Source organism: Syzygium oleosum, unplaced genomic scaffold, assembly GCF_021117445.2.
Source record: "Syzygium oleosum isolate NSW1041296 unplaced genomic scaffold, Sole_v2.1 Sole_v2.09, whole genome shotgun sequence".
In the NCBI taxonomy this organism is placed as follows: Eukaryota; Viridiplantae; Streptophyta; class Magnoliopsida; order Myrtales; family Myrtaceae; genus Syzygium; species Syzygium oleosum.
The window spans coordinates 7338293-7350959 of record NW_026607493.1 but is presented as its reverse complement, the minus strand read 5'-3'; the positions used below and the strand labels follow the sequence as shown (position 1 = coordinate 7350959).

The window sequence follows — 12667 nt, the reverse complement described above, 5'->3', positions numbered from 1 at the left end:
GACTCTTCTACGATGCTTTGAATGTTAGTACATAGAGTAGGAAAGCCTAATAATTCCATCTCAGAGAACGACCCGAAATTTGGTGTGTTAAGTTGCACGTGCAAAAGATCCCATATCAGAGTTTCGATGTACTTTGAAAGAAATTAATGTAACCTAATTGACTTAGGACTCATTGTAGCTTTTGAGTAAATGCAAATATAACTTGATATATTAATACAGAATGATACTTGAATTTAATAATTTAATTGGTCATCGATCACCCTCTATTGAACTTTAATTACTATTTGAAATCATTGAGTGCTTTTCTATCACAAACTTACAAAATTTTATGTAACAGGATGAAACCCTCATAGTGATGCTAAGAAGGTTAATTATGTTGGTTGCCCTCCCCCACCCTTATTATCCAAAACAAAAAACCAAAGTCCGCAGCTTTAAAGTTTCTTTTAATAAGTTTATGGGTGTTCTCTATATCAAACATGTTTTACAGCTGATTTCAATCTCAAATTATCACTAAAAAATACATAAAATTCCACGTGCATGGATTGTTAAGCTTGTGATGATATGGTATAACAAAATAGATAAAATATCTTATTTCCTAAAATTGAATTTAAATTAGTCATCTATCGACTAATTAACTTTCTTTTCCATATTAATTTCATTTTTATCACTCTCTCCACGTAAATTTAAATTTGTTTTCTTCTTTCCTTTAACACACACACATATGCAGTTTTGCTAGTTATTGGAGAAAAGAATTTTACTTCTTCCAAATTGTTCCTCAGATATATAACGAAATGAAATTTCGATGGACTTGTACAAAAGCTCTAAGCAACGTTAAATTATTAATTCGACAAAAAAAAACAAAGGTTAAATTATCGATGCTTTTATGAGAATAGACTAATCAACTGTCACTTAGAACTTTCAACCTCTGCTCTATGGCCATCTCTTTATTTATTTCTTTATTAATATTTTCCCACTTTTACCTAGCAATTTTATGGTCCACAAACTAGGGCCAAAATTGACGTCCATCGGCGAATTCACCGCTCACCATATTCCACGTTAGACATTCTCATTTTAAGTACATCATAACTATACAATGACCACTATGATCATGCCATAACCTTTTTAAGTGAACGTATCGAAAAAGGGGAAAAGTTTATCCAATTTATCGTAAAATTATTAGACGAATGTCAATTCGGTTTAAAGTTTTTAATTTTGCAAATTTAATCTTAAATCTTTGCGCAAAAATCTAATATAGTCATTTCAATCAATTTTCGCTCGAAAATTATTAACGTGGCAATCTAATCATTGTCGGTTGTTCTACATAGCTCACCACCACGTTTCCGTGCATGACCATCCAGATTTTTTAAATCCCATTTTACCCAAAATAATTATGAAATCGAAACTCTCTCGTTCTCACCTTGAGGTCCTCTTTGCCTTATGAACAGGACACTGTTTAATTCGTCCATTGAAAGTTCAAGACATTCATCAATTCGTTGGACTCACGTGGCGCAGATATTTTTGAAATTTGCACCACTCGTTTGACGTTGCAAGATAAAGATTCTTCTGGATTTTTATAGCCCTCTTAACTGCATCCTTCTTCAGCTAATTGCTGAGCAGAATTTTGAGCTGGAGCCATGTTCTTCAAGATTCTTGTTGAGCTCTCTCTGCTAGCAGTTTTGGCTTCCGCTCAAGAGACCAGTTTCGTGTACAACGGTTTCCGATCGGCCAATATGAGCCTCGATGGGATCGCCGGGGTCACCTCCAATGGCCTCCTGAAGCTGACCAACAACACCAAACAGGAGAAGGGTCACGCCTTCCATCCCGATCCTGTCCGGTTCAAGAACTCGCCGAACGGCTCCGTCTTCTCCTTCTCCACCTCGTTTGTCTTCGCTATTCAACCTCAATATGGAACTCTGAGTGCCCATGGGATCGTCTTCGTAGTTGCGCCCCAGAGAGGCCTTCCCGGGTCCCTGCCAAGCCAATACCTCGGCATGTTCAACGAAACCGACAACGGCAACTCCACCAATCATGTGTTCGGGGTGGAACTCGACACGATCCTGAGCAGCGAGTTTCAGGACATTAACGATAATCATGTCGGAATTGACTTGAACGGATTGACATCAGCAAACTCCACTGTGGCGGGGTATCATGCAGACGGTGGGGTGTTCAAGAACTTGACTCTAATCAGCGGTAAAGCAATGCAAGTTTGGGTGGACTACGATGGCATGGAAAAGCGGATCAATGTCACCTTGGCTCCAATCAATGTGCAAAAACCGCAGACTCCCCTTTTGTCTCTTAGGCATGATCTCTTGTCGATCATCAACCAGAGCATGTATGTCGGCTTCTCGTCATCAACCGGTCCGTTCCCAACTTCTCACTATGTTCTGGGTTGGAGCTTCAGGGTAAATGGAGAGGCTCAGGCACTTGCCCTGTCCCAACTTCCTAAGCTTCCTCGGATTGGAAAGAAGGAGACGTCGAAAGCACTGACTATAGAGCTACCATGGGTGCTTCTTTTCGTTGTATCGATGCTGATCTTGAGCGTAATTCATGTGATAAGAAGGAAACGGAAATTTGCCGAGGTCCTTGAAGATTGGGAGAGGGACTATGGCCCACATCGGTTCAAGTTCAAAGATCTTTATATTGCAACAAAAGGATTCCAGGAGCAAGAGCTACTAGAGACCGGTGGATTTGGTCGGGTCTATAGAGGAATCTTACCCACATCAAAGATAGAGATCGCGGTGAAGAGGGTCTCCCATGAATCGAGACAAGGCATGAAAGAATTCGTAACGGAGATCATCAGCGTCGGTCGGCTCCGTCACCGCAACATAGTGTCGCTCCTCGGTTACTGCCGCCGGAAAGGGGAGTTGCTCTTGGTTTACGACTACATGCCCAATGGGAGCCTCGACAAGTACCTCTATAACCAACCAAAGGCCATCCTCAATTGGAGGCAAAGATTTAGGGTGATCAAAGGAGTGTCATCCGGGCTGCTTTATCTGCATGAAGGGTGGGAGCAAGTGGTGATCCACAGGGATATAAAGGCGAGTAACATCTTGCTAGACGCTGATTTAAATGGAAGACTTGGGAGATTTTGGGCTTGCCAGGCTATACGACCATGGAACCGACCCGCAAACAACTCACGTCGCAGGAACGCTCGGTTATCTTGCCCCTGAGCACATGCGAACCGGCAAGGCCACTAGGAGCACCGATGTGTTTGCATTCGGAATATTTTTGCTCGAGGTCGCTTGCGGGAGAAGGCCAATAAAGACGGGGGACGTGGAGGACGCGATATTGGTGGACTGGGTATTTTCTTGCGGGAACAGAGGTGCCATTCTCGAGGCAAGAGATCCGAAGTTGGGGGCGGAGTTTGTGGAAGAAGAGATGGAGTTGGTGCTGAAACTCGGGTTGATGTGTTCCCATTCCGACCCGTTGATGAGGCCGAGCATGCGTCAAGTTTTGCATTACTTGGAGGGCGATATTCCGATGCCAGAGTTGTCGTCCATCGGCAGCAGGTTAACATTCGGTCATCACGAAGGTTTTGATGGTTTGGCCATGTCTCCGTCCTCCTTGGACAAGGCATTTCAACAATCGTCTTCTGTCGTAGAATCGCTTCTCTCGGGTGGGCGATGAGCCTCATGGTGTAGTTTCTAATCTTATTCCATGCTCTTTATCTGGTGAACATCGAGTCATTCTATTACTAGTCGGTGGAAGCATCGCTAAAATACACTCTCCAATTTTTTATATGGCTCAAATTGGCTGCCGGCGCGGCAGCCGCCCCCGGCTGCTGCTCTCGGGCGCCATTTCACTGATCGGTGCACTTTATTATTGATCTGTAGGCCTAACCACGCCGCATCACCCAAAAAAAAAAAAAGTTTTCTCTCTCCTCCTCTGGTTTTCCTTTACTCCCTCTCAGATTTTTGTTCATATTTTTGTTTTTGCTGCACTGCAACTATCTCGTTTCTCTCCCTTGTTACGAAACCGAGTCCCATCACAGTTCTCGTCGTCGCCATCTCTCGAAGCCGCGTCGGTCGCCGCCATCACTAAGCACCAAGATGGCAAGCTCTCTGTCCTTTTGTTCCACCGCGAAATCGTAGCCAAGGAGAGAGAAAGAGGAAGGATCTGGAAATGGTCAGGACGGGGTTATGGGGGCCATGGACGTGGCTATGGCGGTTGACGGAGGTGGTGCTGACCTCGAAGAAGAGAGAGAGAGAGAGAGAGAGAGAGAGAGAGAGAGAGAGAGAGAGAGAGAGTGGGGTGGTGGCCAGTCGCAGATCAAGAAGAGAGGGGAAGAGGTGGAAGACAAAAAGCGACCAAACAGAGAGACGAAGAGGAGAGGGAGAGACGCGAGTTCCTCTTGGCGAGTCATTGACGCGATGTACGGCGTGGCCCTCCGAATTTGACTGGCTCGAGGCAAAGTGAACATTAAACTTATACGATGCACTTCTCCCCCCCCCCCCCCCAATGCTGAATAGATTAATTGACAAGACAATGTCAAGCGGCAGAACCTTGCGCCTTTGCAAAATCAAAAACCAAACTCGTGGTGTAAGCTAGTAGGAATTAGAAGATGAACCAACATTCCTTCTTAGCGTCAAATAGAGAACAAGTTAAAAAAAAACGGTTGATACTAAAAAAATCCTAAACTGGTATGCTTGTGACAAATTTACCTCAAATTAACTTTTTTATCACGAAAAAATCCAAATTAGTACACCTATGATAAATTTATTCAAAAATAATTTTTTAAGCACAAAAAATCCAAAACCGACACACTTGTGATAAATTTTTCGTTCCGTTAAATTGAATTAATACCACGAAAAACCACAAACTGGTACATTTATGACAAATTTACCTTAAACTAATTTTTTGAGCACAAAAAACTCCAAACTGGTATACTTGTGACAAATTTATCGTCTGTTAAATTGAATTAATACCATGAAAAATCACAAACTGATACGGAGGGGTAAAACCCCAAATTAGTAAATCCCGTTAATTGCCACGTGTCATCTAACTAAGCAATTTAAAAGTAAAATTTAACCAAAACTAACTGAACGTAAATTTATCACGATTATATCAATGAAGGTATTTTTGTGGTCAAAAAAAATTTTTTTGGGTAAATTTGTCACAGGTATACCAGTTTAGAATTTTTTGTGGTTAAAAAATTAATTTAAGGTAAATTAATTATAAATATACCAGTTTGAGGTGTTTCGTGGTATTAACTCTTTCAATTATACTATGGTAGAGAGAGAGAGAGAGAGAGAGGAGTGTTGTTGGAGTTTGCAATGACTACCTTACGGCCGAGGAAATATTCAGTAGTTGCTAACCGCCACGTCAAGAGCTGACGTGGCGAGCATATTTTCCTTTCATCCAATTATAAGTGGACACGTGGCTATGACGTGGAATAAAAAAATGATGTGGAAATTGTTCTTTTCTTCTTCACCCAAAAAATAAAACAGGGGACTTCTCTTTCAACTGGCCTGAGATGAACTAGGCTCGGCCGTCTCCACCGCCCAAGCCGCAACCTCCATTCTCAAGCCACCGCGCAACCTCCAGTCACGGCTCGGGTTGATCAGATCCGGAGGAACTCGCATTTGAGGCACCGTCCGTCCATGGCCACGAGCGATGACGGTGAACGAACTCCAGATTTTGTTTTTGGTCGAAGGTGGAGGCTTGAGGGTGTGGTTGGCTATTCAAACTTCACTTTAGCAAAGTATGATGCGATAAACTACTACAGACCAAAGAACAAAAAAGTCCAGTAATTGGAGCTCTTAACACAGACTAGGAAAAAGAAATGAAAAGAAGTGTTGTAGATGAGAGGAACACCAACGGAGGAGGAAAAGAAGGTTTCAAAAAACCCAAAAGAACTCCAGATCTGAAGGAAGAAGAAGAATTCAAAAACTGCGAACGAACTCCAGATCTGGAGCAGTAGGTGGACGAACTTGCAGTACCATGTGGATGAACTTCAAATCTTCTAACCAAAAAAAAAAAAAACTTCAAATCTGGGGCCATGTCTCGAGCCACCGTCCATGGCCGCGAGCGTGATTTTTGTAAGAACTCCAGATCTGGAGCAGTAAGTGGACGAGCTCCAAAATCTGGAGCCATGGCGGCGAGCAACACGGCTTGTTCACAGATCTGGCGACAAGCAGCTGGCCATGGGCAAACAGAGGAAGATGAAGTGCTTGTCCATGGCTGACCTCCGCCCAACTTATGGACTAGCCGCCGTCCATGGCCACCCCTGCGCGCTTCAGATATATGATGAATCGCCATCCCGATTTGGAGGCACCATTGTGGACAAGCCGCCGTCGCCAGCGGATGCCGTCGTCGTCCGTGCTAACGACCACCGTCCATAGAAACCCAGAAATCTCGTCCCTCCTTTCTAAGTTTTTTCAAGACTGTCAATTTTTTACCAACAATTTCCACATCAATTTTTTATTCCACGTCATAGCCACGTGTCCACTTATGATTAGACGGAAAGAAAACATGCTCGCCACGTCAGCTCTTGACGTGGCGATTAGCAACCAGTGAATATTTCCTCCGACCGCATCGAACCCAAAGCAAAGGTTAGCAGAAAAATTTCATTTTCTGGTGGTTTGCACCTTATACGAGGCCCTCCAATTCCGCGACTGTGATGCCATCCACTGCATCCTCGCCCCAACCTCGAGCGATGGTTCCAACCCCCAAGTTCTTGATGTGCCTCCTCACCGGCGCCTCCTCCACCACGTTGGACGACACCTTCCTCTTCGTCCCCGACTCCATCACCTCCTTTGGCTCCACCGTGATCATCGAGGGCTTCGACTCAGACCCGCTCAATGCCTGGATCGGATCCGCCATGGCTGAGATCGCCTCGCTGCGTTATTGCCAGTCGTTGTGAGAGAGCAGCATATTTAGCCGGATTGGAAAGTCCATGCCCGGTTTGGTTCTCACCGGACCTGGCGGTAGTAATGGCCTCGGAGATGTGGTCCTCATCGATGGGGTCAACTTTGTCGTTGATCTCGAGGTAGAGGTCCAGGCGATCGGCGTATGGGTTGTCTTGGAGTCGCATGATGGGAGCGATTCGCGTGCGAATGCCTTGCCTCATGCCATCATGGCAGGTTGATGCCGGCGAAGGACTCGAGGACGCTCGAATTGTCGGAAGACCGGTTGCCGATGATGACGATGCTGGGGGGTTGGATTGCCTCCTCCAAGACCAAAAGGTGTGGAAGCTTGTCGAGCAGGGGCGGATCTGGGTGTTGTAGGGGAGAGGGAGAGGGAGAAAGAGAGCTCATGACACACAGAAGGGATTAATGGGGAATAGAGAGAAAGAGAGCGACGAAGAGCGAGAGTTTTGACAAAAGCGGACTTGGGAGATAGTGAGGAGAGAGAAAAGTCAAATAAAAAAAGAAAGATTGACACGTGGCACAACAGTGGACTTTAATGGTGTAAATAAGATGGAAATAGGATGGAAATGTAACGAATGGTCGATTTGGAAATCTATTGAAAGTTTGTGATTTTTTATATGATAAAAAAAAATTTTGGGTCAAATTTAAATCTAGACTTTAATTTTAGGGTTTTTTTAGGGAATTAGGTTCATTTTGTTCTCTCTCCTCTTTCTTTGACTTTGTGCAGGAAAGTTCTCAATATCCAAAACCAACAACGTCCCTGTCACCCAGTGCCACGTGAATACGGGCCAAAAATTTTCAACGTGTGGCCGCTGGGAACTTGGCAAAGCTCACCCACAGGATTTCTTCTCTCCCTCTCTCTCTCTATAAAACTCCTCTCCCTCCTCTCTCTTTCTCCGTCGTCAACGACAACACTCCAAAAACAGCACGCTCAGCTTCCACGTTCTTTTCGTCTCCTACTTACCAACCTCTGTCAACTTGCCCCTCTTGATCGTAGCCGTTCGACTCGGCACGGATCTATGGCTGCCTCGGTGCCAGCTGCCGCAGCTGTTTACACCGCATCGGTACTCTGTTTTTCCCGCCCATTCCTGTTTTTGTGCGTTGTTTCTGGCTCTGAGCTCATGAAAAGTGTCGAACCCGCTTCGTCCTTTCTTCTCTATTTCATCGTCTTTGCTTGATCATCGTGGTCATTCAGCTGTTTAAGCATACGAGCTAAAAGCACACTCTGTTTTCCTGAAAAGAGTTTGCTGTCTCTGTTCATCTTTAGGGAAGTTATGAGATCACGCGTAACTGGTTAAGCTTCCATAGCTAGTGAGTTCATACTGTGTTCACGGAATCTGCAATGTCTGTGTTAGAGTCTCCTGCTTTAGCGGGACTTCATGTTAACAATGGCCTGACCTTGTTCAGCTCAATTCGAGCCGGGCCATCGCGAGAAATTCGGGTCCTAGCTCTCTGTTCTTCGGGAGGAGCTTGAAGAAACAGAGCTCTAAGATCAACCACCCGAAAGTGTTGTTTAAGAGACTGAAGGCGGTCGTGGAGTACAATGAGGAGAAACAGACATCTAAGGACAGATGGAGAGGGCTTGTGACCGACACCTCCGATGACCAGCAAGACATAACCAGAGGAAAGGGGATGGTCGACGCTCTCTTTCAAGCGCCGATGGGGACTGGTACTCACTATGCCGTCATGAGCTCGTACGACTACATCATCGCCGGTCTTCGACAGTGAGTAACACACATGGCCACGTCTTTTAAATAAGTTTTGGAAGTGAAGGAAAATCAGTTGATTCGAGTACTGAACTCGTTGTGGTAGGTTTGCATTTGATAACACCATGGATGGCTTCTACTTTGCTCCTGCATTTATGGACAAAGTTGTGGTTCACATAACCAAGAACTTCTTGAATCTTCCAAACATCAAGGTTAGTTTAACATATCGAAATTATGCGACTTAATTTTGAAATTTGAATTTCAAGAGGAAAGAAATTTCATCGATGATTAACTCTATGGATGACAGGTTCCTCTCATTTTGGGTGTTTGGGGTGGCAAAGGCCAGGGAAAATCATTCCAATGCGAGCTCGTGTTCGCCAAAATGGGAATCAAGTAGGTTTCATCAATTTCTATTCCTTAAGATATTGAAAATCTTCAAATAAAGAGATACCTGAGCATTGATGACTATATGGAAATGGATTTTCAGCCCCATAATGATGAGCGCGGGAGAACTAGAAAGCGGGAACGCTGGTGAGCCTGCAAAGCTGATCAGACAGAGGTATCGGGAGGCGACCGACATCATCAGGAAAGGGAAGATGTGCTGCCTCTTTATCAACGATCTCGACACAGGAGCGGGAAGGCTCGGTGGGACCACACAGTACACGGTGAACAACCAGATGGTGAACGCGACCCTCGTGAACATTGCCGACAATCCCACCAACGTGCAACTTCCCGGCATGTACAACAAGGAGGAGAATCCCCGAGTTCCCATCACAGTCACCGAGAACGACTTCTCCATGCTGTACGCCCCTCTCATTCGCGATGGCCGGATGGAGAAGTTTTACTGGGCGCCCACACAGGAAGACAGGATCGGCGTTTGTACTGGGATTTTCAGGACCGACAATGTCCCAAAGGAAGATATAGTCAAGCTTGTCGACACATTCCCTGGTCAATCAATTGGTAAGCTTCTTCTTAATCTTAAATTGACATTCCTTAATCCTACTCTTTTTATCATTGTGCAACATAGCAAGCGAACTAACATTCCTAGCTGATTAACCTATTTGTGATGGCAATCTTTGTTATTGTTGGAAGAGAATTCATACTTTTGACAGTAGATATATGGAGAATGTAAATTAGGAAGATGGAACTAACATCAGTGTCTGCTGTGCGGATTTCTTTGGCGCACTCAGGGCAAGAGTGTATGACGATGAAGTGAGGAAATGGGTTGCCGAGATTGGAGTTGAAAACGTCGGAAAAAGGCATGTGAACTCCAAAGAGGGACCCCCGACCTTCGAGCAGCCGAGGATGACTCTGGACAAGCTACTCGAGTACGGGAACATGCTTGTCCAGGAGCAAGAGAATGTGAAGAGAGTGCAGTTGGCCGTTAAGTACTTGAAAGAGGCCGCTCTTGGGGATGCGAACGAGGATGCCATTAAGAATGGGAGTTTCTATGGTTAGATCCTTTCTATCCTAAAAGGACAGGGTCGAAGATTTGGCTCTGGACTGAGGATGACAGTACAAATGAAGATTTGGGAAGATCCATAACTTAAGCATTTCAATTGTTGTTGATTTCGATGCAGGCAAAGCACCGACCCATCTGCTACAATTTATGATCCAACTGCTCGAAGCGATGATGGAAGCTGCGTGTACCCCTTTTAGATCCCTTACAAGCCATTAAGGATAGTTAAATAGGGTTTTAAACCCCTTAAGTGTACTGTATACCTGTTAAGAGAGTTAAGAGTGCTTTAGACCAAATCTGTAGTAGCATTTTCTTTATTTTCCCTTTCTTTTGGCTAATCACATGGTAGTATGTCAAGATGTGGGCTGCTTGCTCAATTTCTTGCAACCTCTCACAAGTTGTCCTTCGTCATGACATATTGTTCGCTCAAAGTTGCCAATAAAATAGCCAACAACGTGCAATAGCTTGAAATGACCACCTTAAAATCTCTCCGCAGTCATTGAAATAGAGATCAGACAAATTTCAGCCAAGAAAGGAATGATTACTCGGCTTAAGGGGTTCGACTGCAGCTGGAAAATGGTTGGACCTTGATAGCACAATACCGCCGAACAAGAGATCAAAATGGTTTGTTACATGAACATGTAAATAATCGCAAAAGAATAGAAGTCTCAGATGGAAAAGACTAAACGAAGTTGTGTCATGTTCTTCAGATGTTTTTGTGCACCTTCCTCTCTTTCAGAAATCCATCTGTACCTGGTGGCTTCTCGAACTTCACTGATCCATGTGCTGGTAAATGATTCCACTACCCCTGGTAACTGTCTCGGCTTTAAAGTTTCCATTTTCCCCCGATCTTCATAATCCATTTTTGTTTTGGTTGACCGTATGTACTGTAGGTTTGCCATTCTCAACTTCTCTGCCTTCTTCATCGGCTTTATATTAACTGCCTTTCAGAATCTTAACATTCACAACTTCAGCTTTTCTACCACATACTGGATTTTATCGAAATTAGTGATCACTTGGCTGCTCGAGGTTCTTAGGGTGGCCATTTAGCAATGTTCCCTTTGGACATTTTAGGCGACAAAACAAACATATTATCGGCTGTCTCTTGGTCTTAGAACTGTTCTTAGATCTGCCACTCTTGCTACTTGACTATTTCAAATCAATCTTGCCCCGATTAATCATTTTCTTGGCTTGCTCATCTTCGCTTTTCACACAGCTGAGTCCATGGCAGCCTTTACTGCAACATCTTCCACTGAAATCATCACTACACTCTACACCATGTACCAGTTATCGAATAAACATTCATACGATATAAGCAGCGAACAGAACGGTGTGAGGGCTTGATCCTCATGATCTATCTCAATAATAGTAGTTGTTAGATAAAACTGATTCCAAAATGCACTCGGAAAATAGTATTATAGTGCTGCAACGTACAATTCATCCCAAAATGCTTTCAAATATATCAATCAGCATACTAACAGTCATACAACAATTCCAAACCTAGACTAAACTATCTATGAACTCATAGGCGACGTTTGCTTGTAGATACTCAGAGAGTGTCAATGGGAGGTTTAAGTTCTTGAACCAAATTGCTTAGACCAAAGGCCTATACATTATCAATTGGAGGTGAACACGGAAATTCTAGTGTTGGAATACAACAGTCTTTCAAAATAATTGGAGGAATGCAAAGAAACCCCATAAAGAAACATATACTTGCAAGTCCAAGGAGTGACCTCTCAACTGACTCATTAGCACCATAGAGTTTAAGTGCGTCCACCTGTTTTCTTACAGCAGAGGGCTCCAAATCTTTCTTCGACTTCAATGGGAAGATCAATGCATCATGCTGAGATTGTAGTGTGGCTATTGCTGCTTGATGATTTCTCTTATCTTGCTCCTTCTCCTTGAGTCAACACACTTCATCGTTGTTTCTACTTCGCTTGTAAATGTGGGGCATGGAAAATTGAGTTGGATTGACACCAAGCCTACAACCCACTATGCTTCTGTTACTGTCATTTCCAAATATCTGATTTACACTTCTTTCTATTGAAGTAGGCTAATACTGTTGCTACGTTCCCACTCTAACTCCATTGCTCTACTATGTAATTTGAGAAAACATTGAAGACCACACAAAGATAAATAAGAAACTAAGGGGAAAGATTATAATTCTGCAGGTACGTAACAGCAAGTATGTAATACATACTGTGCAAAGTATGTAACAGCAAAACCTAAGCGCAATAACAGCTGTTGCTCTAAAACAAACATTCAATTCAGAATCTGACAAAATGGGTGCAAACGCATAGAGAGTAAAGCCATCAACTAATGTGCAAAGGAAGACTTATAAAATGGACCGATCAGAAGATTACGAATTATAGATCAGTCTGCAGACGTTGAACAGATCTGCCAATCCGTCTTGGACTATCCTCGCATACTAACAGCAAACAACAAAAAATGCTGTTAGACTGGACTTCTAACAGCAAGCAGCAAAACCCCTCCAAATGGACAATCTATACCAAGTCCATATGTATCTCAATCAGCACACCTCTGAAAGTTAACCATGCTCACGTCCAGTAGAAGTTTCATTGGCATATGTTTCTCAAGGTTGTGTAGCTGTTGTTTGAGATGCAAACAATTTG

The 12667-nt window shown here is 43.7% G+C and overlaps 1 protein-coding gene and 3 pseudogenes across 1 annotated transcript; all 4 read left to right on the top strand.

The window, feature by feature from the left end:
• The first annotated feature begins 1432 nt into the window (after positions 1–1432).
• LOC115669313 (L-type lectin-domain containing receptor kinase IV.1-like) lies at positions 1433–3738 on the top strand (annotated as a pseudogene).
• A 2678-nt stretch (positions 3739–6416) lies between these two features.
• On the top strand, positions 6417–7303 carry LOC130138976 (uncharacterized; annotated as a pseudogene).
• Positions 7304–7764: 461 nt separating this feature from the next.
• Positions 7765–9785, top strand: LOC130138975 (ribulose bisphosphate carboxylase/oxygenase activase 2, chloroplastic-like). The gene is made up of 5 exons (XM_056314808.1): positions 7765–7933; positions 8277–8593; positions 8682–8787; positions 8883–8968; positions 9063–9785. Exons 1-5 carry the CDS (start codon positions 7889–7891, stop codon positions 9625–9627), a joined length of 1119 nt encoding a protein of 372 aa, XP_056170783.1. The 5' UTR covers positions 7765–7888; the 3' UTR covers positions 9628–9785.
• LOC130138938 (ribulose bisphosphate carboxylase/oxygenase activase 1, chloroplastic-like) lies at positions 9642–10592 on the top strand (annotated as a pseudogene).
• Positions 10593–12667: the final 2075 nt, after the last annotated feature.